Source organism: Lactuca saligna, chromosome 2 (genome assembly GCF_052625555.1).
Source record: "Lactuca saligna cultivar CGN05327 chromosome 2, ASM5262555v1, whole genome shotgun sequence".
Classification (NCBI taxonomy): domain Eukaryota; kingdom Viridiplantae; phylum Streptophyta; class Magnoliopsida; order Asterales; family Asteraceae; genus Lactuca; species Lactuca saligna.
This window is the reverse complement of record NC_136418.1, coordinates 164,934,732-164,962,010: the sequence shown is the minus strand read 5'-3', so window position 1 is coordinate 164,962,010 and position 27,279 is coordinate 164,934,732. Positions and strand designations below refer to the sequence as shown.

At 37.9% G+C, this 27,279-nt stretch overlaps 1 protein-coding gene across 1 annotated transcript; it reads left to right on the top strand.

Moving 5' to 3' along the window:
* The first annotated feature begins 17,778 nt into the window (after positions 1-17,778).
* LOC145032556 (pleiotropic drug resistance protein 2-like) lies at positions 17,779-25,625 on the top strand. The gene is made up of 18 exons (XM_078981402.1): positions 17,779-18,434; positions 18,523-18,643; positions 18,712-18,800; positions 18,877-19,252; positions 19,337-19,427; positions 19,784-20,684; positions 20,776-20,936; positions 21,012-21,115; positions 21,189-21,354; positions 21,447-21,613; positions 21,702-22,034; positions 23,577-23,867; positions 23,954-24,037; positions 24,112-24,245; positions 24,320-24,547; positions 24,628-24,799; positions 24,882-25,136; positions 25,218-25,625. Exons 1-18 carry the CDS (start codon positions 18,046-18,048, stop codon positions 25,485-25,487), a joined length of 4,332 nt encoding a protein of 1,443 aa, XP_078837528.1. The 5' UTR covers positions 17,779-18,045; the 3' UTR covers positions 25,488-25,625.
* The last annotated feature ends 1,654 nt before the right edge of the window (positions 25,626-27,279 follow it).

The following is a 27,279-nucleotide window of genomic DNA, read 5'->3' as shown; positions in this document are numbered from 1 at the left end:
ATCTTGTTCATAGTAGTTATTTGTATCTTTAAATGCTTTAATTAAATATCAAAAGTAATCAAACGATGGCGGGGGTGAGGAAAACCATTTACTGCCCATAACCGGAGAACAACTTGTTACCTTACCTGAAATGCTTGGGTTATATTTTTTTATCATCTCTAATTGTCCGGTTGATTCAATTGTGGAGTTTCTATTTCACACCGATGGAGGGAGGGAGGGAAAGGTAGCAGGCGTTGTGTCAGATAGTGATGAGGAGGGAGGAGAAAAATTAGTGATTGGAATGAATGCGCCAAGCATTCATGAATTTTTATGGATGTTACAAGTTGGTATCAGTGCCTTGGTTTGAGTGAATTGGAGGAACACTCGTGTGAATCCAGTCTCACTAAGGAAAAAGGTTTTTAGAACAATTTTCGAAATAATCAAGGAAGACGCGATGTGTACGATCAGCCGGATCCAATAAGTTAACCCCAAAATAACACACAATTATTTGAGATTATGTTATGTTATGTTAGAACAACATGCTAGTGATAGGCTAGGGATCTTCAAGAAATGCATGATAGAATTGCCTAATTATATTATGCCTGATAGCCTAGGATTCTTCTTTATATGAAATTGACATCGTTACTATGGTTGCTTAGTGTATGCATCATAACTGTACAAAACTAAGAATCTATGGCCTGAGAATGTTTGGTTTGACCTTATTTCCCATTCTTATTTGATGAAGGGCTTAGTGGCTATGGGAAGCTCTAGTGGTAAATTGGTAATTTTGGAGCATGAGCAGTACGTTGGGCGTACATGTGAGTACGCTGAGCATACTAGGGCGTACACATATGTACTTTGGGCGTACGTATATCCGGGTGAAAACCCTAAATTTTAGGGCTTGTGGAGTATTTAAGCATCTTTATGGACCCTTTACCCCCTCCCCCGCCATGTTCTCCGCCTCTAAGTTCTAGAATCGTTTTTGGCAACCCTACCTTTTCTAGTGTGTGTGCGTATGTGTGTATGTGTGTGCGTGAGCTGAGAGTGTGTTTCTTGTGTGGTTGAAGAAGAAGAAGTTGCATCAAGGTGATTGGAGATTAAAGCAAGCTGGTAGATCTTGGATCATCACTTCATTAAGAAGTTCAAGAAGGTAAAAAGCTTCTACCTTTATGCTTAGATTGTTTAGATCTTGTTTTAGTGGCTTTTTGGTGTCCTTTTTGTCCCAAAAGTCACATTGATGTGCATGCTTTGTTTTGGACGTGTTACATTGTCCTTTCAGACCCTAGGATGGGTCATAAGTCATAAAAATGAGGTCCCTTTAGCTAGTTTAGTTCCTTGTTCTTTGTAAGAGGTCTTAATGGATTAAGACAATGTATTAAGGACTTTTTGGTCACCTAAAGTCTTAGATTTTGAGACTTTATGATTCTCGAGTACTTTTGAGTCATGGATATGAAGTTTGGACTTAAGTGCTTAATCCATTAAGCACTTATTAGGATTTTAAGACCTGCAAGGGTACGCCCCACATAAGGCGATGTACGCCTCGTGTATTGAGTCAACCACCCCGATGATGGTCAATGCGAGGCGGAGTACGCCCAACATACTGAAGGGTTATTCCCGACGCACGCCTTCTGTTTGGGTTTTCACATTCGGGCTTTGTATTTTGGACAATCTTTTGGGTTTTAATTCTTGGGCCCTAATGGACTATCTGGATAAGTATGTTTTGGGATAATTAGATGATTGGACCTTTGAATAAGGCACAATAAGGAATTTGGGCCTAATTTGGAAAATTAGACCAATCATGGGCTTTGAAGTAGTTGGGCCTTTTTGGATCCAGAATTGGGCTTGGGTCTTGGCCCAAATCCAATTGTTAACTGGATGTTTGTTTTATTGTGATAGTTTGGAATTTTCTTAAAGCTAGCAGTTGGAGATCTTTAGTGTGGTTCAACATTGTGAGGCGAGTTTTCCTCACTGTACTTTTGGGTCAAAGGCACCAAGGCCGACCCATTGGTTTGATATCCTACTATTTGATGATATGTTGAGTATGGAATAGATATGCATGATATGTTAGTTGCCGATACGATAGTCTGGTAGATTTGTAGGACTAGCTGTGTTTCTGGCTGCATGATTATACAATATATATATATATATATATATATATATATATATATATATATATATATATATATATATATATAGTTGTCTATTATATGTTGACATGATTGGTTGGGTTGAGGTTGTACTGCTTTGTGCTGTAGCCAACAAACCATGAAGCATTTCATATATGAGGCGAGGGCCATACGGGGCATGTCAGACTCATATTGAGGGATCAGTAGCATTCCAAATATGAGCTGAGGGCCGGGTGGGACATGTCAGATTCATACTATGAGCTCAATAGCATTCCAGATACGAGCTAAGGACTGGTCGGTATGCCAGACTCGTACTGAGGGCTGAACGTTGATAATTCAGTTTGATGACTGATCGATACAAGGAGCAAGCCAGACATAAGCTGTGAGCCTCGAGGGCAAGCCAGACTTATGTTGTGGGCTCAAGAGCAAGCCAAATATGAGCTGTAGGCTCGATAGGCAAGCCAGACTCATACTGTGGGCTGAGGGGTAATCAAGTCTTTTAGTTGTGGACCAATTGCATGTTGTTATTTTATATATGTGTTTGGTTGTGTGATTGATATTTTGGGGGAACTCACTAAGCTTCATGCTTACGGTTTTGGTGTATGGTTTCAAGTACTTCAGTGGATCGTGTCAAGGTGAAGGCGTGACCGTATACATTCTTGCGTTTTGGACTTATGATTTCTGGGCAACTCTGATAATGTGAATGTTTTGAAAACTATGTTGAAAGCGATTCTGATTTTTAAATAATGTCGTTGGAACAATGGCTTTAGTAAACACTTCTTTAGAAAAAGGGTTGTTTTGAAAAGTTTAAATTTTATGAGTTTTTATGTATGTTATAATAGTACTTCAATAAAATAAATGAATCTAATAAAATAAAGTTGTTGAAGTTGCATTAAGGGCAGTGGGCTCCTTAACACAATTGAGAGGCTTACATGGAACCCCTTAACATCGTTATGGCCAAACGAACACCGCACCGCCTCCATGTTGTGTTAAGCCTTGCTGCCCTCTTGACATCTCTCAACTCGCAAAACTCTCTTTCTTCCTCTATTATGTGCTATGATTTTCTTACTTTTTGGCCTTACAATGGCGTCAACACCCTTTAGGAGTGCTAGAGAGAAGAAAAAGATTGATATTGATGTGGCAACGTGGTGATAAAGACCATACCCAACAACCTAAAAATATAATATTGTTTTTATTTACCTGATCAATACAATATATTAATGATATTATTTAGTATAAATCATAGTTGTTAAAATCGCGATCCTGATCGTAGGATCGTACGATCCTATGATCCTACATATGAAAAACGATCCGGATCGTAAAAGGATCGTATTTGAGGTAGGATCGCAGGTAGGATCGTAAGATCGTAGGTAGGATCGTAGGATCGAGATCCGGTCCGATCCTACCTTCCTTTGATTTTTTTTTTTTGCAAATGGAATTTTTTTACCACTTTATATCTTTTACCCTTTACCAATCTACCATTTATCATTTTTTATTGTGACTTATGACTAATATTTTGAAGTTTTTATAACTTTTGAACGAAAAATTAAATGTTCGAAATATTTTTCATTATTAAACATTATAAATTAAAATTATATTCAATTTTGTGGGATCTTAAGATCTCGATCCCGATCTTACGATCCCGATCTTGCAAACCCAAAAACGATCCTAGGTAGGATCCCAATCTTGACAACCTCGGTATAAATGGTGTATAGTAGTTTATATAATTTACGTAGAGAACATTTTCACCCGTGCATATATTTGCATAAACACTATCATCTCATTAAACAATAACCATATACATCATAGAATATTTATAATATTTTATCTTTTTAACTTATATAATAAATAAATATAGTATTTAACAAAAAAATCCTTTACCATCCCTTTCATGTTTAGAGCATTTAACGCCTAATTCCCGTTGCAGAGAAAAGAATAGAAGAGAAAAGAAAATAAGAAGAGAAAAGAAATGAAAATAAATTGGTCTTTTGTGTTCCCTAGTTGGAGAGAAGTAGAAGAAAATTATAAATTTTCTTCTTTCTCTTCAAATCCTTCCAAATCATAAGGAAAGTTAGGAGGGAAAATGATCATTCCACTTCCTTCCACTTCTCTCCTTTAATGAAACTCGGGAACACAAATTTGTTTGACTTTCTTCTCAATTCCACTCATTTCCTTTCTTTTCTCTCGTTAAGTTGAACTCGAGAACATGGTAAGGTGCAAAAAATCATTAGTGGATGAAGCAATCGGGTTAGTGTCGCTGGTGGCATGATTCCATCGAAAAATTGGTCCCGTGAAAGAAGCATCTTGCGAGTTGTTGAACACATCCAAATTGTTGAGTTTTTTTCCTCCATTTTTTGACCATTCACCGGTTAAAAATAATAAAAAATATATATAATTTTTACCTATATATAAAACCATCAAACGCTAATCTAATTCCATTTCGTTTTATCTCAATTCCATTCTATTTTCTCTCAATTCAATTCCAACCTTCTTTAATTTCATTCATTTTCTATAACCTCTCAACAAAATGAATTCAACATCCAAAAAATAGTAATAGAAAGTATCGTAGACGGTTCATCCTCATTCGACGATGAACTTAACAATGCTAATTTGTTAGCTACATTATCTCGTACTGCACAAGTACTGTTTCAGAATAATGTCAGTTCAAGCAGTATTCATACAAGATACACAATCCACATGATTGTATAGAGGCTGAATAACTACTAATCCTTCATTACTTTGTTGGTGCTTCAACATTTGCTAACGAACAATTTCACAGAAAATATCATATGAGCAAACGTCTGTTTATGTGTATTCTCGGTGACTTGGGAAGGAATTATCCCTATTTTCAAACAACATGGGAAGGAAGTATCAAAGAAGTTTCTGAATATGTCAGGAAGAACTTCACATGAAAGTCTTCAAAATGTCTGTTATGGTGTTGTCCAACTGTAAAAGGGAGAATAGTTACATCATCTGTAACGCCTGTGTTTCTGGGCTTGCCATTTTTAGCAATGTAATAGTCTAGGTTAACCTTTGTAACTCAACTTGAAATAATAAGAATGTATTATTTGTGAATTATGTGATTTATGTGTTTATTTTCTTGATTTTTATAATTTAATGAATTAAGAATGAAATAAGCGTCAAAATTAAAGTGTGAGATATGCCCAATATCTTTGCATAAAGTTTTAGTGGTCGAAACAAGGATTTCGGAGATATAAGGAATGCCAAAATCCGAGTTATAACGAAGAAGTTATGACCTGTCGAAGTTTCGAGACAGAACCGGCACGACGCCGAGTGATGTAAAATATGAATTTAAGATAGAACGATATTTAGCCTTAGCGATCTAAACGAAAGTCGTAGATTTCGTTAAACCGAGAGCGTGCATAAAAGGAACGCCCAAATCTGACTTCGTATGAGGAAGTTATGATTTTCTGAAGTTTCGACGTGGCAGTATGCAGCCCGAATACTCGATTTGAGATCGAGCGGTTTTTAGCTGAAACAATCTAAATGAGAATCGAAGATCTTGTTGTTAGTAGCGAAGCAATGAAAAGTTAGGCGAGAACGGACGTCAGACGAAGAAGTTATGAATTTATAACGAAGTTTTTCTGTCCCGGCCTTCTAAAAATAAATAATAAAAATAAAAGTCAAAATTAGCCAACGGAGTCTAAATGAAAGTTGTAGAGTACGGTCTGACCTTCGCGTGGATATAAAGAACGTCGAAAACGGAGCTCGTATGCGAAAGTTACGCAATTTAGAAGTTTGACAAGTCAATTACGCCCCGCGTAATTTGAGTACGCCCCGCGTACTCAGTCGGTTGCAACTTGTCTGACCAATACTCGAGTGCCACCAGTCGACGCACGCAGTGACGTCAAAGTACGCCCCGCGTAACCCGAGTACGCCCCGCGTAATTTGAGTACGCCCCGCGTAATCCCAGACCCAACAGCCTATAAATAGAACTCGAATTCAGCCATTTTCTCTTGTTCAAACTCTTCTTTCTCTCTAAGTTTTGCCTCGTTTTGCGTGCAGTTTATACCCTGAAGCCCCGGTAATATTCCCGAGCCCCGAAGCAAGATCCGAAGCCCCGAGAATCCCAAAGAGCGTTATTCCCGAGCCGAAACGCTGCCCGCGAGGAGCCCGGTTTTGTGAAGATCTTCCAGATCTACGGAGAAACACCTCTTCTGCAAGCCGTGGTGCTGCCCGATCATCTTCTGATCAAGTGAGTGTGTAGTTACTTTCATTCCAACACAATATTATGAAGTATTTCCTATAAAATACGTGTTATGTGTATATATTTGGTTGTTATACGTGTGAGTGTATATTCACTCTCTTCTATCTTATAGATCTGAAGTATTCTCTATGAAATACGTGTTATGTGTGTATGCCTCATATGTTATGAGAAAAATGTTTTGATTGAGCATGCTATACAGGTTTTGAAACTACGTATAAAAATGTATATTTTATCTACTAATATGTTGGGTAGAATATGGGTAGTTAGTTGGTGTAATAAACAGATGAGAGGCCTCGATGTTGTTTTGATCCAGTCATCTAGCGGAATTTAGATGAAGACCACGGACTTTTCTAGATAGTCCAGTGGAACGCTAGCAGGCTCATAACCTGTAGGTGTTAATGAACTTGGGTGTTCATTCGCTGTATTCCATCCCCCCATGGTTGCCTTATTTGACTTATATTGCTGAGGAACCCCCGAAGCATGTGTAGTCGCCCCGATGAAATATTCTTAGACTAGGTCCCTTGTGTTAGTTATTTAGGGACATAAAGTGAGAATAACGGGAATGGGTAACTGGGTTATTGTTGGTTGATAATAATTAATTTAATTATTTATTGTGGGTTGAAACCCCTATATGCTCACCAGGCTCCCAAGCCTGACCCACTCAATTGATTTATTTTACAGGAAGTGGCGCAAGAGCTTAAGATGGGCGAACATCAAGTTGTTTTGTTTACAAGTCTGTATATGTATATATTTGTTGAAAGACTTGTAATGCTATCGTTTATGCTTTATGATCTGTATCGGAACATGACATCCCGACTTTTGATTATGAAATGAAATCATATTTCTTTATGAAATGTTTTGATAAATATCTATTTTATCATGTTTTGTTTTTGGGAACAAATTCCGCATCTCTTTTAAAATTAAAAGGATTTACTCTGAAAATTATTTTAAAAAGCATAAATGAAATCGGTCTTTTCGGGCCGAGATTTTGGGGATGTCACAGTTGGTATCAGAGCATTAGTTTAAGCGAACTAGGAATTTGTAGGATTTCTAGACTTAAACTTAGAATGCTAAGTGGAATTTTGAGATGCGTGTCTGTTATGTTTTAGACACAACCACTAGTTTATTTTAGGAAAGTTGCCTAAAATGCTTTATGTGCTAAATGTTATATGTTGCCATATATGATATTATTTGTTCGGATCTATGGTCTGTTGCCGACCGGATCTAGAAACTTTATGTGTGTAGGATTCTAAGCGTACGTCTACGATATTAGAACTAGCATGTAAACGTTTCGGAGTGATAAGGATGATTTGAATATCTATCGTGAATAAGGATCTAATTTCACCTTATTCGGTGTGTAGATCAAAAATGGTGAGAACAAGAAGTGGAGTTGGAAATGCTGATGAAAATAGGAATCAACCACCAGTGATTGAACAAAGACCTGTTGTAGCAGTAGCACCTGAGCCAATAACCATGGCTGGTGTGCAATTGATGATTCAGACGATGTTGGATCGTCAGATGGAGGAAACTAGACGGTTGCTTCAACAAAATCGTGAAGAACTATCGATTCGTGTGGAAGAGCCTGAATTAAATGAAGGGCACTCGGAAGGTGGAAACTTCAGTGGATCAGTTGGTCAAGCCAACCCACCGATAGTTAGGCAAGATAACCGCGATGGAAGGAATGATGGAATGGGATGCAAGTACAAGGACTTTTTGACTTGCAAACCATCGACCTTCAATGGAAAGGAGGATCCGATTGGGGTTATGGATTGGATCTCCGAAATGGAGCTAGCCTTCATGACGTGTGGCTGCAGAGGTAAGTTGCAAACCATCTATGTCGTGCGTCAATTCCGAGGTGGAGCCGTTCGTTGGTGGAACACTCTAGGGAAGACTTTGAGCCCTAATGAGCCACTGCAATTGTGATGGGCAGAGTTCTTGGTGCAGTTTAAGCGCAAGTTCTGCTCGGCTCAAAATCTGTTGGAGTTGGAGAACAAGTTCCTGACATTGACTAAGGGCAGTATGTCAGTTGATGAATACACCAATAACTTCACCGATAAGATGGAGTTTGCCTTGCGTATCGTTCCAGACGAGCTGACGAAGGTGGACCAGTATGCGAAGGGACTCCCATGGGAGTATGAGGTGCCAGTACGTCAGGCACATACTCTAGAGGCAGCTATCTGGGCTGCCAAGTCTGTTGAGAACATGATCAAGGGGAGAACTACCAACAAGGTTGAGGTTGGTGAGAAGAGGAAGTTTGAGGGAACATCTGGTTCCAGTAAGAAAAGTAAATTTTCGAAATCTGATTCGAAAAGGTTTGGTGGGGGAAAAGGGGGAGAAGCGAAGTGGTGTGAAAAGTGTAAGAAAAAGCACTTCGGGAAATGTAGCGAGGATGTAACTTGCTACAAGTGTGGAAAGGTTGGACATTTTGCCAATGAATGTCCGAACAACAAAAGGATGTGTTTTGGTTGTAATGAAGAGGGGCATATTTTGAAAGACTGTCCGAAGAAGAAGGAGGCAGCTAAGCCCAACATTCCACCAAAGCCGAAGGCGAGAGCATTCCAGATGACACTGGAAGTTGCTAAGGATGAAGCTGATGTCGCTTCAGGTACCTTTCTCGTTAACAATTTGCCTGCCCAAATTTTATTTGATTCTGGAGCCAACTACTCCTTTATATCGCATGAATTTGGTAGAAAACTAGCTTTGCCTGTTGATAGACTAGATAATGCTTTATTAGTTGAAGTTGCTAGTGGCAAGTTTGTACCTGTTAGCCATCGTATGAAAAACATCTTAATCGACTTGAATGGGAATAAGTTCCACGAGGAATTATTGCCTATCGAACTTAATGGTTTCGACATCGTGTTGGGAATGGATTGGCTCAGCGCCAATGATGCCGAAATTTTATGCAAAAAGAAGATAGTTAAAGTAAACCCGCCTGGAAATGAATCGTTTATGGTGTATGGGGACAAGCGCCGAGTGAATTCTGGAATCATTTCCCTAATGAAAGCCAGAAAGTGTTTGACCAAGGGATGTACATCATATTTAGCATTCGTGATTGATGCTAAGAAGGAAAAGAAGGTGATGCAGAGTATTCCTGTGGTGTGTGATTATCCGGAAGTATTTCCCGAAGATCTTCCTGGATTACCACCTGATCGACAAGTGGAATTCCGTATTGACTTGTTACCAGGAACCACGCCAATAGCAAAAGCACCTTATCGATTAGCACCAACGGAGATGAAGGAGCTGATGATGCAACTTCAAGAGTTGTTGGACAAAGCTTTCATTAGACCTAGTTCATCACCCTGGGGAGCTCCGGTGTTATTCGTGAAGAAGAAAGATGGAAGTATGAGAATGTGCATTGATTACAGAGAGCTGAACAAGGCAACAATAAAGAATAGATATCCGTTGCCAAGGATTGATGACCTATTTGATCAATTGCAAGGTTCGAGCTATTTCTCGAAGATCGATCTTAGGTCAGGATATCATCAGCTGAAAGTAAGAGAGCAATATATAGAGAAGACTGCGTTCAGAACTAGATATGGACACTACGAGTTCTTGGTTATGTCGTTTGGACTAACCAATGCTCCGGCAGCATTCATGGATTTAATGAATAGGGTTTGTAATCCGTTCCTTGATAAATCCGTGATAGTGTTCATCGACGACATTCTGATTTACTCAAAAAGCTAGGAGGAGCATGGCAGACACTTGCGAGAAGTGTTAGAAGTTTTGAAGAAGGAGAAGCTATATGCTAAGTTCTCCAAATGTGATTTTTGGATTCGTGAAGTCCAATTCTTGGGTCATGTGGTCAACCAGGAAGGGATAATGGTTGATCCAGCAAAGATTGAAGTTGTAATGAAGTGGGAACAACCGAAAAGTCCCACGGAGATTCGAAGCTTTTTAGGATTAGCCGGATATTACCGAAGGTTTATCCAAGGCTTTTCTTCGATTGCTACTCCATTGACAGCTTTGACCCACAAAGGAGCTGCTTATGCTTGGAGTGAGAAGCATAAAGAAGCATTCGAGAAGCTAAAGAAGAAACTATGCGAGGCACCGATACTTTCTCTACCTGAAGGAGTTGAAGACTTCGCTGTTTATAGCGATGCGTCTGGGGTTGGATTGGGTTGTGTTTTAACCCAAAGAGAAAAGGTGATAGCATATGCGTCTCGACAACTGAAAGAGCATGAAAAGAACTACCCGACTCATGATTTGGAGTTGGCAGCAGTAGTTTTCGCTCTGAAGATATGGAGGCATTACCTCTATGGCACTAAGTGCAAACTTTTCACTGATCATAAGAGTCTCCAATATCTCTTTAATCAGAAGGAATTGAATATGAGGCAACGACGCTGGCTGGAATTACTCAAGGACTACGACTGCGAGATACTTTACCACCCCGGTAAGGCTAATATTGTTGCTGATGCTCTCAGTCGGAAAGTCAATCTTGAAAGGAAAAGGCCAAGAGCGTTGAGTATTGAAGTTGTCTCGACCATTGTGGAAAGTATAAAGAAAGCTCAAGAGGAAGCTTCTGAGAAAAATGACCGAAAGGAGGAACGTTTGGGTAAAACGTTGGTGTTTGGTACAAACGATCATGGACTGAAGGTATTCCAAGATCGTATTTGGGTACCTAAGTCAGGAGGAATTAGAGATCTTCTGATGGAAGAAGCTCACAAGACCATGTATTCGATTCATCCTGGTAGCACTAAAATGTATAGGGACCTGAAACCCTACTACTGGTGGCCGACGATGAAGCTTGATGTTGCAAAGTATGTGGCCGAGTGTGTGACTTGTGCGAGAGTCAAGACACAACATCAGAAACCGTACGGGATTTTAGAACCTTTACCTGTGCCTATGGGTAAGTGGGAAGACATTGCCATGGATTTTGTCACTAAACTGCCCAGAACAAAGAATGGTCACGACATGATTTGGGTGGTCGTTGATCGATTCACTAAGAGTGCGCATTTCATAGTAGCCAAGGAGAAATGGTCTATGGAAAAGCTTGCGAATTCTTACGTAAAGGAAATTGTGAGGCTTCACGGTGTTCCGTTAACAATTGTGTCGGATCGTGATAGTCGTTTCACCTCGCGATTTTGGAAAAGTCTACAAGAAGAATTGGGTACCAAGTTGTGTTTAAGTACAACTTACCATCCGCAGACCGATGGTCAGAGCGAACGAACGATACAAACACTTGAAGATATGCTGAGAGCATGTACCTTGGAATTCCTAGGTAATTGGGATGAACATTTACCGTTGGTAGAATTTTCCTATAACAATAGTTTTCACTCGAGCATTAAGATGGCACCTTACCAAGCTTTGTATGGACAAAAGTGTCATACGCCGTCTTGTTGGCTTGAGGCTGGGGAAAAGCAGTTTATGGGACCGGAGATGGTTCATCAGACTGCTGAAAAGTTGAAAATAATTAGGGAAAGAATGTTAGCAGCTCAAGATCGTCAAAAGAGTTATGCTGACAAAAAGCGAAGACCGACGACTTTTGAAGTTGTGGATTCGGTTTTGCTTAAAGTCTCGCCGTGGAAGGGACTTATAAGATTTGGTAAAAGGGGAAAGTTGAGTCCAAGGTTTATTGGACCGTTTAAAGTTCTTCAGAGGATTGGGAACCAAGCTTACAAGCTCGAACTACCAGAAGAACTGAGTGGAATTCATAACACTTTTCATGTGTGTTATTTACGAAAGTTCACGGGGGAAGTTCCCGACATGATTCCACTTTCGGAGTTGAGAATCGATGAGAACAAAAGGTTGATTGAAGAACCAGAGGCAATTGTTGACCGAAAGACTAAGAAATTGCGACGTAAGATGGTGGAGTTAGTGCTTGTCCGATGGAAACACACGAATGGGCCAAACCTCACCTGGGAGACGGAGAGTGACATGAGGAGTCGCTATCCGCATTTGTTTGTTGATGTGTGATTCCGGGGACAGAATCATTCTAAGGTGGAGAGAATTGTAACGCCTGTGTTTCTGGGCTTGCCATTTTTAGCAATGTAATAGTCTAGGTTAACCTTTGTAACTCAACTTGAAATAATAAGAATGTATTATTTGTGAATTATGTGAATTATGTGATTTATGTGTTTATTTTCTTGATTTTTATAATTTAATGAATTAAGAATGAAATAAGCGTCAAAATTAAAGTGTGAGATACGCCCGATATCTTTGCATAAAGTTATAGTGGTCGAAACAAGGATTTCGGAGATATAAGGAATGCCAAAATCCGAGTTATAACGAAGAAGTTATGACCTGTCGAAGTTTCGAGACAGAACCGGCACGACGCCGAGTGACGTAAAATATGAATTTAAGATAGAACGATATTTAGCCTTAGCGATCTAAACGAAAGTCGTAGATTTCGTTAAACCGAGAGCGTGCATAAAAGGAACGCCCAAATCTGACTTCGTATGAGGAAGTTATGATTTTCTGAAGTTTCGACGTGGCAGTATGCAGCCCGAATACTCGATTTGAGATCGAGCGGTTTTTAGCTGAAACAATCTAAATGAGAATCGAAGATCTTGTTGTTAGTAGCGAAGCAATGAAAAGTTAGGCGAGAACGGACGTCAGACGAAGAAGTTATGAATTTATAACGAAGTTTTTCTGTCCCGGCCTTCTAAAAATAAATAATAAAAATAAAAGTCAAAATTAGCCGACGGAGTCTAAATGAAAGTTGTAGAGTACGGTCTGACCTTCGCGTGGATATAAAGAACGTCGAAAACGGAGCTCGTATGCGAAAGTTACGCAATTTAGAAGTTTGACAAGTCAATTACGCCCCGCGTAATTTGAGTACGCCCCGCGTACTCAGTCGGTTGCAACTTGTCTGACCAATACTCGAGTGCCACCAGTCGACGCACGTAGTGACATCAAAGTACGCCCCGCGTAACCCGAGTACGCCCCGCGTAATTTGAGTACGCCCCGCGTAATCCCAGACCCAGCAGCCTATAAATAGAACTCGAATTCAGCCATTTTCTCTTGTTCAAACTCTTCTTTCTCTCTAAGTTTTGCCTCGTTTTGCGTGCAGTTTATACCCTGAAGCCCCGGTAATATTCCCGAGCCCCGAAGCAAGATCCGAAGCCCTGAGAATCCCAAAGAGCGTTATTCCCGAGCCGAAACGCTGCCCGCGAGGAGCCCGGTTTTGTAAAGATCTTCCAGATCTACGGAGAAACACCTCTTCTGCAAGCCGTAGTGCTGCCCGATCATCTTCTGATCAAGTGAGTGTGTAGTTACTTTCATTCCAACACAATATTATGAAGTATTTCCTATAAAATACGTGTTATGTGTATATATTTGGTTGTTATACGTGTGAGTGTATATTCACTCTCTTCTATCTTATAGATCTGAAGTATTCTCTATGAAATACATGTTATGTGTGTATGCCTCATCTGTTATGAGAAAAATGTTTTGATTGATCATGCTATACAGGTTTTGAAACTACGTATAAAAATGTATATTTCATCTACTAATATGTTGGGTAGAATATGGGTAGTTAGTTGGTGTGTAATAAACAGATGAGAGGCCTCGATGTTGTTTTGATCCAGTCATCTAGCGGAATTTAGATGATGACCACGGACTTTTCTAGATAGTCCAGTGGAACGCTAGCAGGCTCATAACCTGTAGGTGTTAATGAACTTGGGTGTTCATTCGCTGTATTCCATCCCCCCATGGTTGCCTTATTTGACTTATATTGCTGAGGAACCCCCGAAGCATGTGTAGTCGCCCCGATGAAATATTCTTAGACTAGGTCCCTTGTGTTAGTTATTTAGGGTCATAAAGTGAGAATAACGGGAATGGGTAACTGGGTTATTGTTGGTTGATAATAATTAATTTAATTATTTATTGTGGGTTGAAACCCCTATATGCTCACCAGGCTCCCAAGCCTGACCCACTCAGTTGATTTATTTTACAGGAAGTGGCGCAAGAGCTTAAGATGGGCGAACATCAAGTTGTTTTGTTTACAAGTCTGTATATGTATATATTTGTTGAAAGACTTGTAATGCTATCGTTTATGCTTTATGATCTGTATCGGAACATGACATCCCGACTTTTGATTATGAAATGAAATCATATTTCTCTATGAAATGTTTTGATAAATATCTATTTTATCATGTTTTGTTTTTGGGAACAAATTCCGCATCTCTTTTAAAATTAAAAGGATTTACTCTGAAAATTATTTTAAAAAGCATAAATGAAATCGGTCTTTTCGGGCCGAGATTTTGGGGATGTCACATCATCCAACATTCGCTGACATTCAACTTTTGTACGAAACAAACGATGTAACGCTCGCGTTTCTTGCTAGGCATTAATAAGATGATGTAATAGTTAGCGTCAACAATTGTAACTTATTTGATGTAATAAAGAAAAATTATATGAATATTATGTATTTCATGATTATTATAATATAATAAAATAGAAAAAATCACCTAAATCGCCCGTAAATCGTAAAAATAAGTTGGCCAAAACATATATATTATTATATATTTAGAAAGTATATGTCTTCTCGATACCGAAAATATAAATTTTATAGGAATCTAACTCTGTATGAATTATATATGATTGTTATAAAATATAAAAGTCAGTCATGCACAATGAATGTATGACGTAGTAAACTACAAAATCATTTTGGGAAAAACAAATGCCAAAAAGGAGTCCGTACGAGAAAAAAATGCCAAAAACGGAGTCCATACGAGAGAAATTTTGAAAAAAATGCCAAAAACGGGATGATGATTGTAGCCTCACTGCGAATTATCAGATTGCAACCATTACAATGTCATTCTTCCTTAGGTTATGGAACTTGTTTTCTGGTTTCATGATCCCCAGAATGGTAAGACAACTAATCTAGAGTGATTATTAATTAGAATGAATTACGTAAATAGGATTTAATAAGTTAAAAATAACCTGAACATTGCATCAAATACTGATCTGGTGGAGGTGGTATTATAGGGGTTCACCGGTGGCGTGGACTTTATACAGCTTGATCACATCTCAGCTTGGTCAAAACGAAAGCCTCATAGTGGTTCTACATCGGAATTCTGTCACAATGAAGGAATTTATTAAAGAATTTCTAGGGTTTGAGTACGATTTTGTTGGGTACGTTGCTTTGGCACATGTTGGTTGGGACGTCCTCTTTTGCGTCGTCGTTGCCTACGATATCAAGTTTCTGAACTTCCAACGAAGATAGGGAAATCATTGAATACTGTAATAAAAGCGTTTAGATAATTATAACATATATATATATATATATACACACACACACACACACACACACACACACACACACACACACACACACACATATATATATATATATATATATATATATATATATATATATATATATATATATATATATATATATATAATTCTAGGCTCTTCTTGTGCAAGAATATCATTACCATTAAATAAAATATTATCAACTATATCCTTTCTAATAAATGAAAATCATCTTATCACTTATCATCTTTTAATGCGTTATATCATTTTCATTTTTTTTTCCATATGTCATTTTCTGATTTTTTAATTTTATTAATTTCCACATAATATTTAAATGTAATAATAAATACATATTAATTGCATTAATGTACTTTCTTTCTTATTTCAAAATTAGTATCTTTTTTTTTATTTATCTAAATTATTTGTTTAAATTTAAAAGATTTAATATTTTTCTCACTTTTTTTTAATAAATTCAAACTTCAAATGTTTAGAATTTCATATATATATATATATATATATATATATATATATATATATATATATATATATATATATAAACCTATGTAATACATGTGTCTCACACTTAGTCTAACCTAATAAATGAAGAATTTTGGCTATCTTTCTCGGATTAGGGTGGACGAAAATGAGAGCTTTAACGGCCTTATTTATAGCTGATAGGAAAACCCTAGAAACCTTATTTGAATTAAAAAAATATTATTTCAAATCTGGTATTTATCTAGTTTCCTATTTATCTTAAAGAAATATTCTAGAACCCTTTTGATCCCTATCAAAATCGTCCATGACCCGTGGAACGTTCTAGAACAATTACAACTTAAGTCCTTGCACATTTTATTAATCAAATTAATCCCAAAATAAATTTGAATTAATTTCTGATTAATTATTAATTAAATAATACTATTTTTAATTAATATATTAATTACATAATGTATTAACGAATTATTTATTGTTATTTATTAATCATATAATAAATTAATAAATCAACGTCTCTTTCTCTCTCTCTCTCTCTCTCTCTCTCTCTCTCTCTCTCTCTCTCTCTCTCTCTCTCTCTCTCTCTCTCTCTCCAAATGTTATAAGTACTAGTTCTGAGGGTAATCCAAAAAAGACTTTGCTTCTATTTGCAATTTTATACCATTTTAGTTATGAGCTTAGACACCTTAATCCAATAATGATGAAAATTGTGTTTCCGCTACAAAATCTGATGAATTAAGGGTGAAAAACGAGGTTGTGAAGGTTGTTGGTATATGAAATTAGATTGAAATTGTTGTTGATAGAGTGCGAAAGCTTGATATTGTTGAAAAAAATCGAGTTTGTTGGATAGGGGAACCACTTTGGAGCAAATTCATAAAACCACATTGAGGTGATTCTATGTTCGGGTATTGATGGATAGTTGTATCCAACACAAACGCATTATCTGGCTTGCGGTTTCGATAGTTTGGCGGAGTATTTTAATTGGGATACATGATACTTGGATCGTAAACAAAGTTTTGTAGGTAAATAGAGAAAACGAAAAATGGTATAAAAAATTAGGTTGTGTATTATGGTATTTATAGGTAAATGTTTTTTTTTAAAAATTAATTAATTTTTTTTTCTTCAAAAAAATGCAATTCAACGGCTAGTCAAAATGGTCAAGAGTAGATTGCATTGATTGAGCGTTGCCATTCGTTAATTTATAGATAAGTATAATATTTAACAAAAAGTCATTTATCAAACCATACCCACTTAGTTACACCCACCGGCGGCGGCCTCCCTTCCTCCTCCACATCGGCGGCCCTCTCTCTCTCTCTCTCCCTCCTAAGTTTTCACTCGGACAACCGTGAAACTTCCATTGTATAGGTCGTGTAATTTCTCGGCAGGTTTTTGGTTGCGTTGGGATGAAAAATTAACGAAACACAAGGGATGTCATGACGGTGTACCGGTAGACGACTATAGTAAAGTGATGGTCGATGATATGATATTTGGTTTTGAGATGGGCCAAAAGGATGATTATTGGTATTACATTGGATTGCGGACACCACGGAGGTTGACAAATGCGGGAAAGTCGTTGGTGATTTAATGGGGTGGGGTTGTGGGAACCATGTAGTGTCAAACTGTAGTACCACATATGAAAGATGTCTTTTTTTTTTTTGGTTATTGTAATAATCATAATAATAAACCTCACTACGTAGTATACGTACTATATTTCAATTTATACATATTTTAGCATGATATACACTAAATATTTATGACGCGTAAAGTGAAAGCTCCGCCTATGTTGTAAAGGTATCCATAGTCATGAAAAGCAAATTACAGAAAATCAGAAAAAGTGGCAAAGCTATTATCCATATATCTATGATTCTCGTCGAAGTCAAACCCATCTGTTATAAACATTAAATTCCGAACCTTTTCGTCATTGCCTTCCATGAATAGTAAATCAGATCTCTCTTCAATACCCACCTTGTAAATCACTTATTCTCATAATAATAAAACTCAATTTCTGCGGTTTGAGTGGTGAAGATGCAGGCGGCAGCGCTCGCCGGAGATGATCTAGCCAGGTCAATGAGTTTTTCATCTTCCAGTAGGAGGAGCTGGGCTTCCGCTAGTATCAGGGAGGCTTTCTCGGCGGCACCAGGAGGTGGTGATCATGCTTTTGCCACAAGCGGGCGCCACGAACAAGACGATGAAGAAGAACTCAAATGGGCTGCAATCGAGAGGCTCCCTACATACGACAGATTAAAGAAAGGAATCTTGAAGCAAGTTCTTGATAACGGACAAATTGTTCATCAAGAAATCGATATCACAACTCTAGGACCTCAAGATAAGAAACTGCTTATAGAGAGCATACTCAAAGTAGTGGAAGAAGATAACGAAAAGTTTCTAAATAGAGTTCGAGCTAGAACGGATAGGTGAAATTAGAACAGACTAATCTTTATAATAACTGAGTTGTATTAAAATTTCAATTTAATCAATAGTAATATTATGTGTTTTAAACAGGGTCGGGATTGATATTCCAAAGATCCAAGTACGCTACAAGAACTTGTCGATCGAAGGAGACATTCATGTCGGGTTCAGAGCTCTTCCTACTTTACTAAACGCCACCCTCAATACCATGGAGGTTAGTATGCTGATTTTTAGTACTTCATAAAAATCGACACTTTCTAAACTTTTATTTGTTACGGATAGGGACTTCTTCGATTCTTTAAGTTTGTTCCATCGAAGAAAAAAGTGATCAAAATCTTATGTGATGTGAGTGGGATTGTGAGGCCATCAAGGTACGTTTGGCGCCAATTTTAAACATCGGGAAAGGATTAATATTTTATTTTGATTTTACCGAATTTTCATTTTCAGGATGACGTTACTTCTTGGACCTCCTGGTTCTGGAAAGACAACATTGCTGAGGGCACTTGCCGGAGTACTGGATTCAGATCTCAGAGTCGCCGGAGAAGTTACTTACTGTGGCCACCGGATGTCGGAGTTTATTCCTCAGAGGACTTGTGCGTATATTAGCCAACATGACGTCCATCATGGTGAGATGACAGTTAGGGAGACGTTTGATTTTGCTGGGCGGTGTCTAGGTGTAGGAACCAGGTGCGACCTCCTCCAAGAACTTTCACGACGTGAGAAAGATGAAGGGATTAAACCAGACCCGGAAATCGACGCCTTCATGAAAGCGACAGCAGTATCTGGTCAAGAATCTAGTTTGGCCACAGATTATGTTTTAAAGGTTTATCTCAAACTCTCTGTTTTCTGTTCAAAATTTTAGTTAGTTTAATGGCAACATTAGTTGATTTGAACAAAATGCATACAGATTCTTGGATTAGATATTTGTGCTGATACCATGGTAGGTGATGAGATGAGAAGAGGAATCTCCGGTGGACAGAAAAAACGTGTCACTACCGGTATTATTCCATGTTCGGGTGTCTCTATATGCTTGGGCCCATTGTTTAGGCACCAAGAGACCAACTATATGAAAACTTTGGACACTCATAATTCATATATACACAATTTCGAAAATCTAACTAGCCTATTTTCTACAACCAAAACCAACTGTGGCCACAGGGTTCAAGTCTGTCTATTTTCTACAACCAAAACCAACTGTGTCCAGGGTTCAAGTCGGTTTACGACATAGCTGAAATTACAAGTAGATTTGCGTTCAAAAAAAAAAAAAAAAAAACTATTTCTACACTCTAAGCTTTCAAACGAGTTGATAACTTGAAACAATATATATATTTTTTTTTTCTTTTTCTAATTTTAGGAGAGATGTTGGTTGGGCCTGCAAAGGTGTTCTTCATGGACGAAATTTCAACTGGTTTAGACAGTTCAACAACTTTTCAAATCGTCAATTACATGAAACAACTGGTTCACATAATGGATGTAACCATGATCATTTCCCTTCTTCAACCCGCACCCGAAACATTTGAGCTATTTGACGACATCATACTCCTCTCTGAAGGTCAAATCGTCTACCAAGGCCCACGTGAAGACATTCTTGATTTCTTCTCAAGTGCAGGATTCAAATGCCCAGAAAGGAAAGGAGTTGCAGATTTTTTGCAAGAAGTCACTTCAAGAAAAGACCAACAACAGTACTGGTTCAAAACAAACGAACCATACCGTTACATCTCCGTATCTGAATTCAGTCAGCTTTTCAGCCAGTTTGAAACCGGTGAGAGCCTTTTTGATGATCTTGCCATTCCTTATGACAAAACCCAAATGCATCCAGCTGCTTTGGTGACTAAGAAGTATGGTATTTCAAACATGGAGCTCCTTAAAGCAAACTTAGCAAGAGAATGGTTACTGATGGAACGTAATGCTTTCTTGTACATATTCAAGACGACTCAGATTACTATTATGTCGGTTATTACTTTCACGGTGTTCTTTAGAACCGAAATGAAGAGTGGTAGCCTTGAAGATGGTAGGAAGTTTTTTGGTGCTCTGTTCTTCAGTCTTCTGAATGTAATGTTTAATGGGGTTGCTGAGCTGGCAACTACGGTTATTAGGCTGCCTGTGTTCTTCAAACAGAGGGATTCATTATTTTACCCTGCATGGGCATTTGCAATACCCATATGGATCATGAAGATTCCTATATCAATCATGGAGTCAGTAATATGGATTGTTCTAACATATTACACTATTGGGTTTGCTCCTTCTGCTAAAAGGTAAGCAATTAAATATTTTCTGAAACTAAATGAGATTGAAACTTGAATGAATATAACATGATTGATGTTTCCCTGTTTGAATATTTATCAGGTTTTTCCGGCAGCTTTTGGCTTATATTGGCCTACATCAAATGGCTTTGTCTCTTTTCCGTTTCATTGCTGTACTTGGAAGAACACAAGTAGTTGCAAATGCTCTTGCCACCTTTTCATTGCTATTGGTTTTTGTACTCGGTGGATTCATTGTTGCAAAAGGTATATATCCCACCTATTGTTTTTACTTTTCTGTACTCGATTGAGAATGTTTGTAACTTATCTTGTTTCTTGTAGATGACATTGACCCATGGATGATATGGGGATATTACATTTCCCCAATGATGTATGGACAAAATGCTATTGTGATCAATGAGTTTTTAGATGATAGATGGAGCACTGTAAGCTTTCATTTCAAAAGAATATCTTTTTTGTGCATGTTTCTGAAATAAATAGCTTTCACTTGTATGACAGCCGAACCCTGATCCACGAATTAGTGAACCAACTGTTGGGAAGGTTCTTCTCAAGTCAAGGGGAATGTTCACAACCGATTATATGTTTTGGGTTTGTGTCATTGCACTCTTTGGATTTTCACTTCTATTTAACCTCTTCTTTGTGTTAGCTCTGACATATTTGAACCGTAAGAGTGTCCTTTCTGTTTATTTGTTTAATCTTTTGTTATCTGTAAGAGTTCTTGTTGCATCTTATAAAAATTTTTGATCCTATATCCAGCTCTTGGGGATTCAAAAACTGTTGTTCTGGCAGAAGATGAGCAGAATCAGAAGCACCCACAAATAGAAATGGCAGGAAGAAACATCGTTAAGAAGGGAATGGTGCTCCCATTTCAGCCACTCTCACTAGCATTTAATCATGTCAATTACTATGTAGCCATGCCTGCTGTAAGTGCCGGTTATAACAAGATTCAAAAACTTGATTTCCTCGGATAATCTGTGGAAGAATGACATAAACATTTGACAAATTTATCAGGAAATGAAACCACAAGGAATCGAAGAGGATCGTCTGCAACTGCTACAAGATGTCAGTGGCACATTCCGCCCAGGCATTCTGACAGCTTTGGTGGGAATCAGTGGGGCAGGAAAGACGACATTGATGGATGTGTTAGCTGGGAGAAAGACTAGTGGGTATATTGAAGGAAGTATCAGCATCTCTGGTTACCCTAAAAAACAAGAAACATTTGCTCGTGTCAGTGGATACTGTGAACAAAACGACATCCATTCTCCCCATGTCACTGTTTATGAGTCCCTTGTGTACTCTGCCTGGTTACGCCTTGCTCCAGACATAACCACGGAAACAAGCCAGGTAATAAAGTTTCTAGGGTAAATTACACGAATGGTCACTGTGGTTTGGGGTAACCTGCGTGGTTGGTCCTTGAGAAGTTTTTTTAACTCGGAAGGTCCCTAATGTTTGTTTTTGTTGCGTCTTTAGTCCCCGTTTGACTTAAAATGACTTTTTTACCCTTAGTTTCTTTTTTATTTACTTGTCATTTATTTTATTAATATTTTTTAAGAAAAAAAGAAAGAAAGAAAGAAAACAAAACCCACCACCATACCCGATATCTCAACCCCCAACTCTACCTTTTACTTTTGATACAATCTCTTTGTTTCTCAACTCAACCAAGAAAGAAGAAACCCTCAAATAGTCATCGCTGCCTTGGATGGTACCGGTGAACCAACCCTTTCTCAACCTCACACCATCAAGCTTCTCTCATCTCATCTCTAGTTGGTCTCCTGCAATGTATCTCTGTTTCTCAACTTCGGTGTATATTCGATCTGCAATCGAACGGAACCATATCATTTTCTATGATATGCAATCGAACAGAGGTAGTGGTGGTGTTTGGAAACCCACATGCTTTTTCAAAGCCAAAAAAATGAAAGCCCCCTGCTTCAAATCCCTAAAACGAACCAGATGTTGCAAATCGAAGGTGTTCGGAGTACATATGGTGGCCGTTTCTGCATATCAAGATTGATATGTTCCGACAACGATCCAGATTTCTGATGTCGACGAAGATCCCCCCCCTTACTGCAATATACTATTTTCATCACCTGGGGTTGGAGAAATTTTTTGTTGTTCTTTTGGTATAATATTTAATCACTAGGGAAGTTGCAGGTAGGCAGAGAAGGAGGTGGAGTGTTTTTTCATTTTCATCATATTGTGTAATCGTTTTTATTTTCATCAGATTTTCAGTTTGTGTGTTTTCTGGGTTTGAGAAAAGATGATGTCGTGTATGTCGGAATTGTGTTTACTATGTGAGACGAAGGAGGTGGGGCAGGGTGTCGTTCTTGCGAACTAAGAGGAATGCGATTGGTTTTCTGGCAATTAGGTTTTCAGTGAGTGGATTTCTAGTTTTAGTTTTCCCGATGAAAGTTTTCAGTGGTGGTGGAGGAAACTGATGGTGGTGGTGGTGTTGCAGGTGGTTGTTAGGTGGTCGATAATGAGTATTGAGATGGTGGGACCATGTTCTTTTTTATTAATGATTTTTTTTTTAATTTAATACGATAATAAAAACTGAATAAAGATTTAAAAAGGGTAATATGGTCATTTCAAGTCAACAAGGGACTAAAGACGCAACAAAAACAAACATTAGGGACCTTCCGAGTTAAAAAAACTTCTTAGGGACCAACCACGCAGATTACCCCAAACCACAGGGACCATTCGTGTAATTTACCCAAGTTTCTAGTTTTCACAACTCTTACCATTTTACCCCCGGCACGTAGCATGATGATATCTTCATAGAAACAAATTTTCTAGTTGGATTCTAGTGGAGATCGGGTCTTATATGCTACCTTTTGTAGAAACCTTTGATCATTCCTCTAAACATACGAACAACCACATGTCTTTTAGATGTTTGTGGAAGAAATCATGGATTTGGTGGAACTGAACCCGTTAAGGAATGCAATCGTTGGGCTTCCAGGAGTAGATGGTCTTTCAACTGAACAAAGAAAGAGGCTGACAATAGCAGTAGAATTGGTTGCAAATCCATCAATCATCTTCATGGATGAGCCCACATCAGGCCTTGATGCAAGAGCTGCTGCCATTGTCATGCGTACTGTTAGAAACACGGTTGACACCGGTCGAACAGTAGTATGCACAATCCACCAACCGAGTATCGACATTTTCGAGGCTTTTGACGAGGTAAATCATCTAAAATTGAAGTACTCGGTTTCCATTTCTTGTATTTAATTAATGATCTTTAAAACTTATTTCTAATGTTCTTGTAGCTATTGTTGATGAAAAGAGGCGGGCAGGTCACTTACACTGGACCTCTCGGGCACCAATCTAACCACCTAATAGAATATTTTGAAGTGAGTACATCCTTAATTTTCATGCTCCCATTCATACAATGCAAAGAATCTAATAACTCGATCAAACTTTTCAGTCTATTCCTGGAGTTAACAAAATCAAAGAAGGTCAAAATCCGGCCACATGGATGCTCGAAGTTAGTTCTTCAACAGTTGAAGCTCAACTTGGTGTTGATTTTGCAGATATTTATGTCAACTCTGATCTTTATAAGTATGAATCTAGAATCCCTAAGCATCAACTTTTGGATTCTACTAAGTGTCTTACTAATGGGTTATGTTGAATAGGAGGAACCAAGAGCTCATTAAGGTGCTCAGTACACCAGTATCAGGGTCCCATGACCTTTACTTCCCTACAAAGTACTCTCAATCCTTTTGGACACAATGCATGGCTTGTTTATGGAAACAACACTGGTCTTACTGGAGGCATCCACAATATAATGTTGTTCGGTTCTTCATGACGACAGTGATTGGCATTCTCTTTGGATTGATTTTCTGGGACAAAGGCCAAAAAACGTAAGACATTTGAACTCAAACACATCATTTAATTTCAAATTAAGAATATAATTCTAGAAGATTTTGTGTCGTTTTGACAGTGACAAACAACAAGATGTAATGAATCTGATGGGAGCTATGTATGCGGCTGTACTTTTTCTTGGTGGGACAAACACTTCGGCTGTACAGTCTGTGGTGTCTATAGAAAGAACGGTTTTCTATCGTGAGAAAGCAGCAGGAATGTATTCAGCAATCCCTTACGCATTTGCTCAAGTAAAATAAAATTGTTTTAACTTTTTCTGTTTCTTTTTAGTTTTTATGGAAAACTGAAACTAGATCATTATTTTGGCTGAAGGTTGCTATCGAGGTGGTTTATGTAGGCATACAGACGATCATATACAGTCTTCTGATTTACTCCATGATTGGGTTCCAGTGGTCAGCATACAAGTTTCTATGGTTCTACTTTTACATATTCATGTGCTTTGTCTATTTTACATTATACGGGATGATGCTTGTAGCCCTCACTCCAAATTATCAGATTGCAGCCATTACGATGTCGTTCTTCCTTAGTTTCTGGAACTTGTTTTCTGGTTTCATGATCTCCAGAACGGTATGACAAGTAATCTAGAGTGATACTTAATTAGAATGAATTACATTACAAAATCTAACAAAACTAACCTGAACTTTGCAGCAAATACCGATCTGGTGGAGGTGGTATTACTGGGGTTCACCGGTGTCGTGGACTTTATACGGCCTGATCACATCTCAGCTTGGTCAAAACGAAAGCCTCCTAGAGGTGCTAGACGAGAATTCTGTTACAGTTAAGGAATTCATTAAAGAATTTCTAGGGTTTGAGTATGATTTTCTCGGATACGTTGCTTTGGCTCATGTTGGTTGGGTCGTTCTCTTTTGCGTTGTCTTTGCCTACGGCATCAAGTTTCTGAACTTCCAACGAAGATAAGGAAATCAACGAAGATGTAAATGTGTTTAATTAATCATAGAAAATATAAATACTTTTTATCAAACCTCATAAATCGCGCCTTATGTATAATGCAATTTAGAACAATGGTGGTGTTGTTTGTAATTTTGTTAAACCACATATTTTTTTCATTAGAAAACTATATACCGTCCAAACCACATTGCACCGCGTCATATGCTTGATATTGAAATATGTTATAATGACGACTTAATTTGAAAGTAAGAAAGGATAGAACAGTTAAATTATGTTTTATATTGATCATTAATTATGCAAATATGAATAAAGCAATGCACAATATCATAAACTAGACTTTTAGAATGAGAATGCGAAGAAATGTTGTTGGAATTACACATGGGAGGTGATTCTTCCACATTAAATTTTAATCCATCCACTAAAACTTTATATGTATTACCAATTATGCTCCTCATTTAATATTAAAGAGAGAGAAAGATCAATTTTTTGTTCTACACCTACGTCCACATATTAAATTAGAACTAAATTTTTTTTTTCTTCTTCTTCCTTATCATTCTTTACAAACTACGTTCTCATTTTAACAGTTAAATCTTTTGTACGAACAGAAATATCCACCCTCATTTTTATACTTAAATAAGGCTTGAAACTGATAACTTTTGGTCTCCAAATGATTAAAAAGATTGTGTCTTCCACAGACTTCCAGTTTTATAACTTGAAAGGCATTGCCTGTTTTCCCTTTTATTATATTAATAAGAACTGATAGAATTCTAATCAAGAGGTTAAGTGTAAGCAAATGAGATTGAAACTGATTGGTGTTCTTAGATCGAAACCTGCATTGATTTGGTTAATAACAGAAGAGAAAAAAACACAGTCAAATATGAACCTTTCCCTGGTCACCACATGAAAAAAGAACCCAAGGAAAGAAATGCCGGAGATTGCAGTCTATTATCCTATACCATGTCAAACCTTTTAAAATAAAATACACACTAAAAACACATATGATTGCAAACAGGCATATACCCAAAAGACATCACAACTCATTTACATTTACCCAAGCCCAACTCCTAAGAATGTTTTTCCTACTTCTGACTACAACCATGGATAATAGATTAAAAGGCTCAAACATCTTTCCTTATTCCTATCTGATTAATTGCATCCGCCTAATGGTGTTCTTCTGACTATTTGAAAATGAAAACCTGCATGGAATTAGATAATAACACTACAAGAAAAACAAACACCAAAGTATGCCCTTCCCCAATAATCCCACGAAAAGAGAGAAAATCACAAAAAAGACATGCCTGATATTGCAGACCACAAAACCTATCATATAACTAGTCTAGATTTTAATTTACATAATGTAAGGTGACTTGCACAAATTTTCTTCAAGACGAAGTGTATAACTACGAAGCTCTTGCCACATACCAATCAAAATTAAGAGAACTTACGATTCATAGATCAAATTTTTTTACAATTTATATGCATGTATAGAGAATCTAAGAATCATACGCACACACAGAAAATCAATATGTTTAATCGTTAAAAAACTTTGACAAATCATCCGCATAGCAATGACGATGCTTGGGAATTGATAATAATAGTGACGGTGATTGAGAATCAGAGATTGAAAATTCATACGCATACCCTGATGAGGATGGGCCGATGAAGAAGCTACCCTGATGAGAAAGCGAGAATAAGGAAGGAGCGTCATGATCATTTAGAAAAATATAGGACCCCGCTAGGGGCGCTGCCCCTAGACCCCGCTGCCCCCAGATCCCCGACTAGTCGTCGAACCGGCTTCTGA

Excerpts from the sequence above, each read along its gene's own strand:
- LOC145032556 (XM_078981402.1), top strand. The coding sequence starts at position 18,046 with ATGCAGGCGGCAGCGCTCGCCGGAGATGATCTAGCCAGGTCAATGAGT. Across the intron at positions 19,428-19,783 it reads GAAAAAACGTGTCACTACCG|GAGAGATGTTGGTTGGGCCT; the intron begins GTATTATTCCAT and ends TTCTAATTTTAG. Across the intron at positions 24,246-24,319 it reads GTCAACTCTGATCTTTATAA|GAGGAACCAAGAGCTCATTA; the intron begins GTATGAATCTAG and ends TATGTTGAATAG.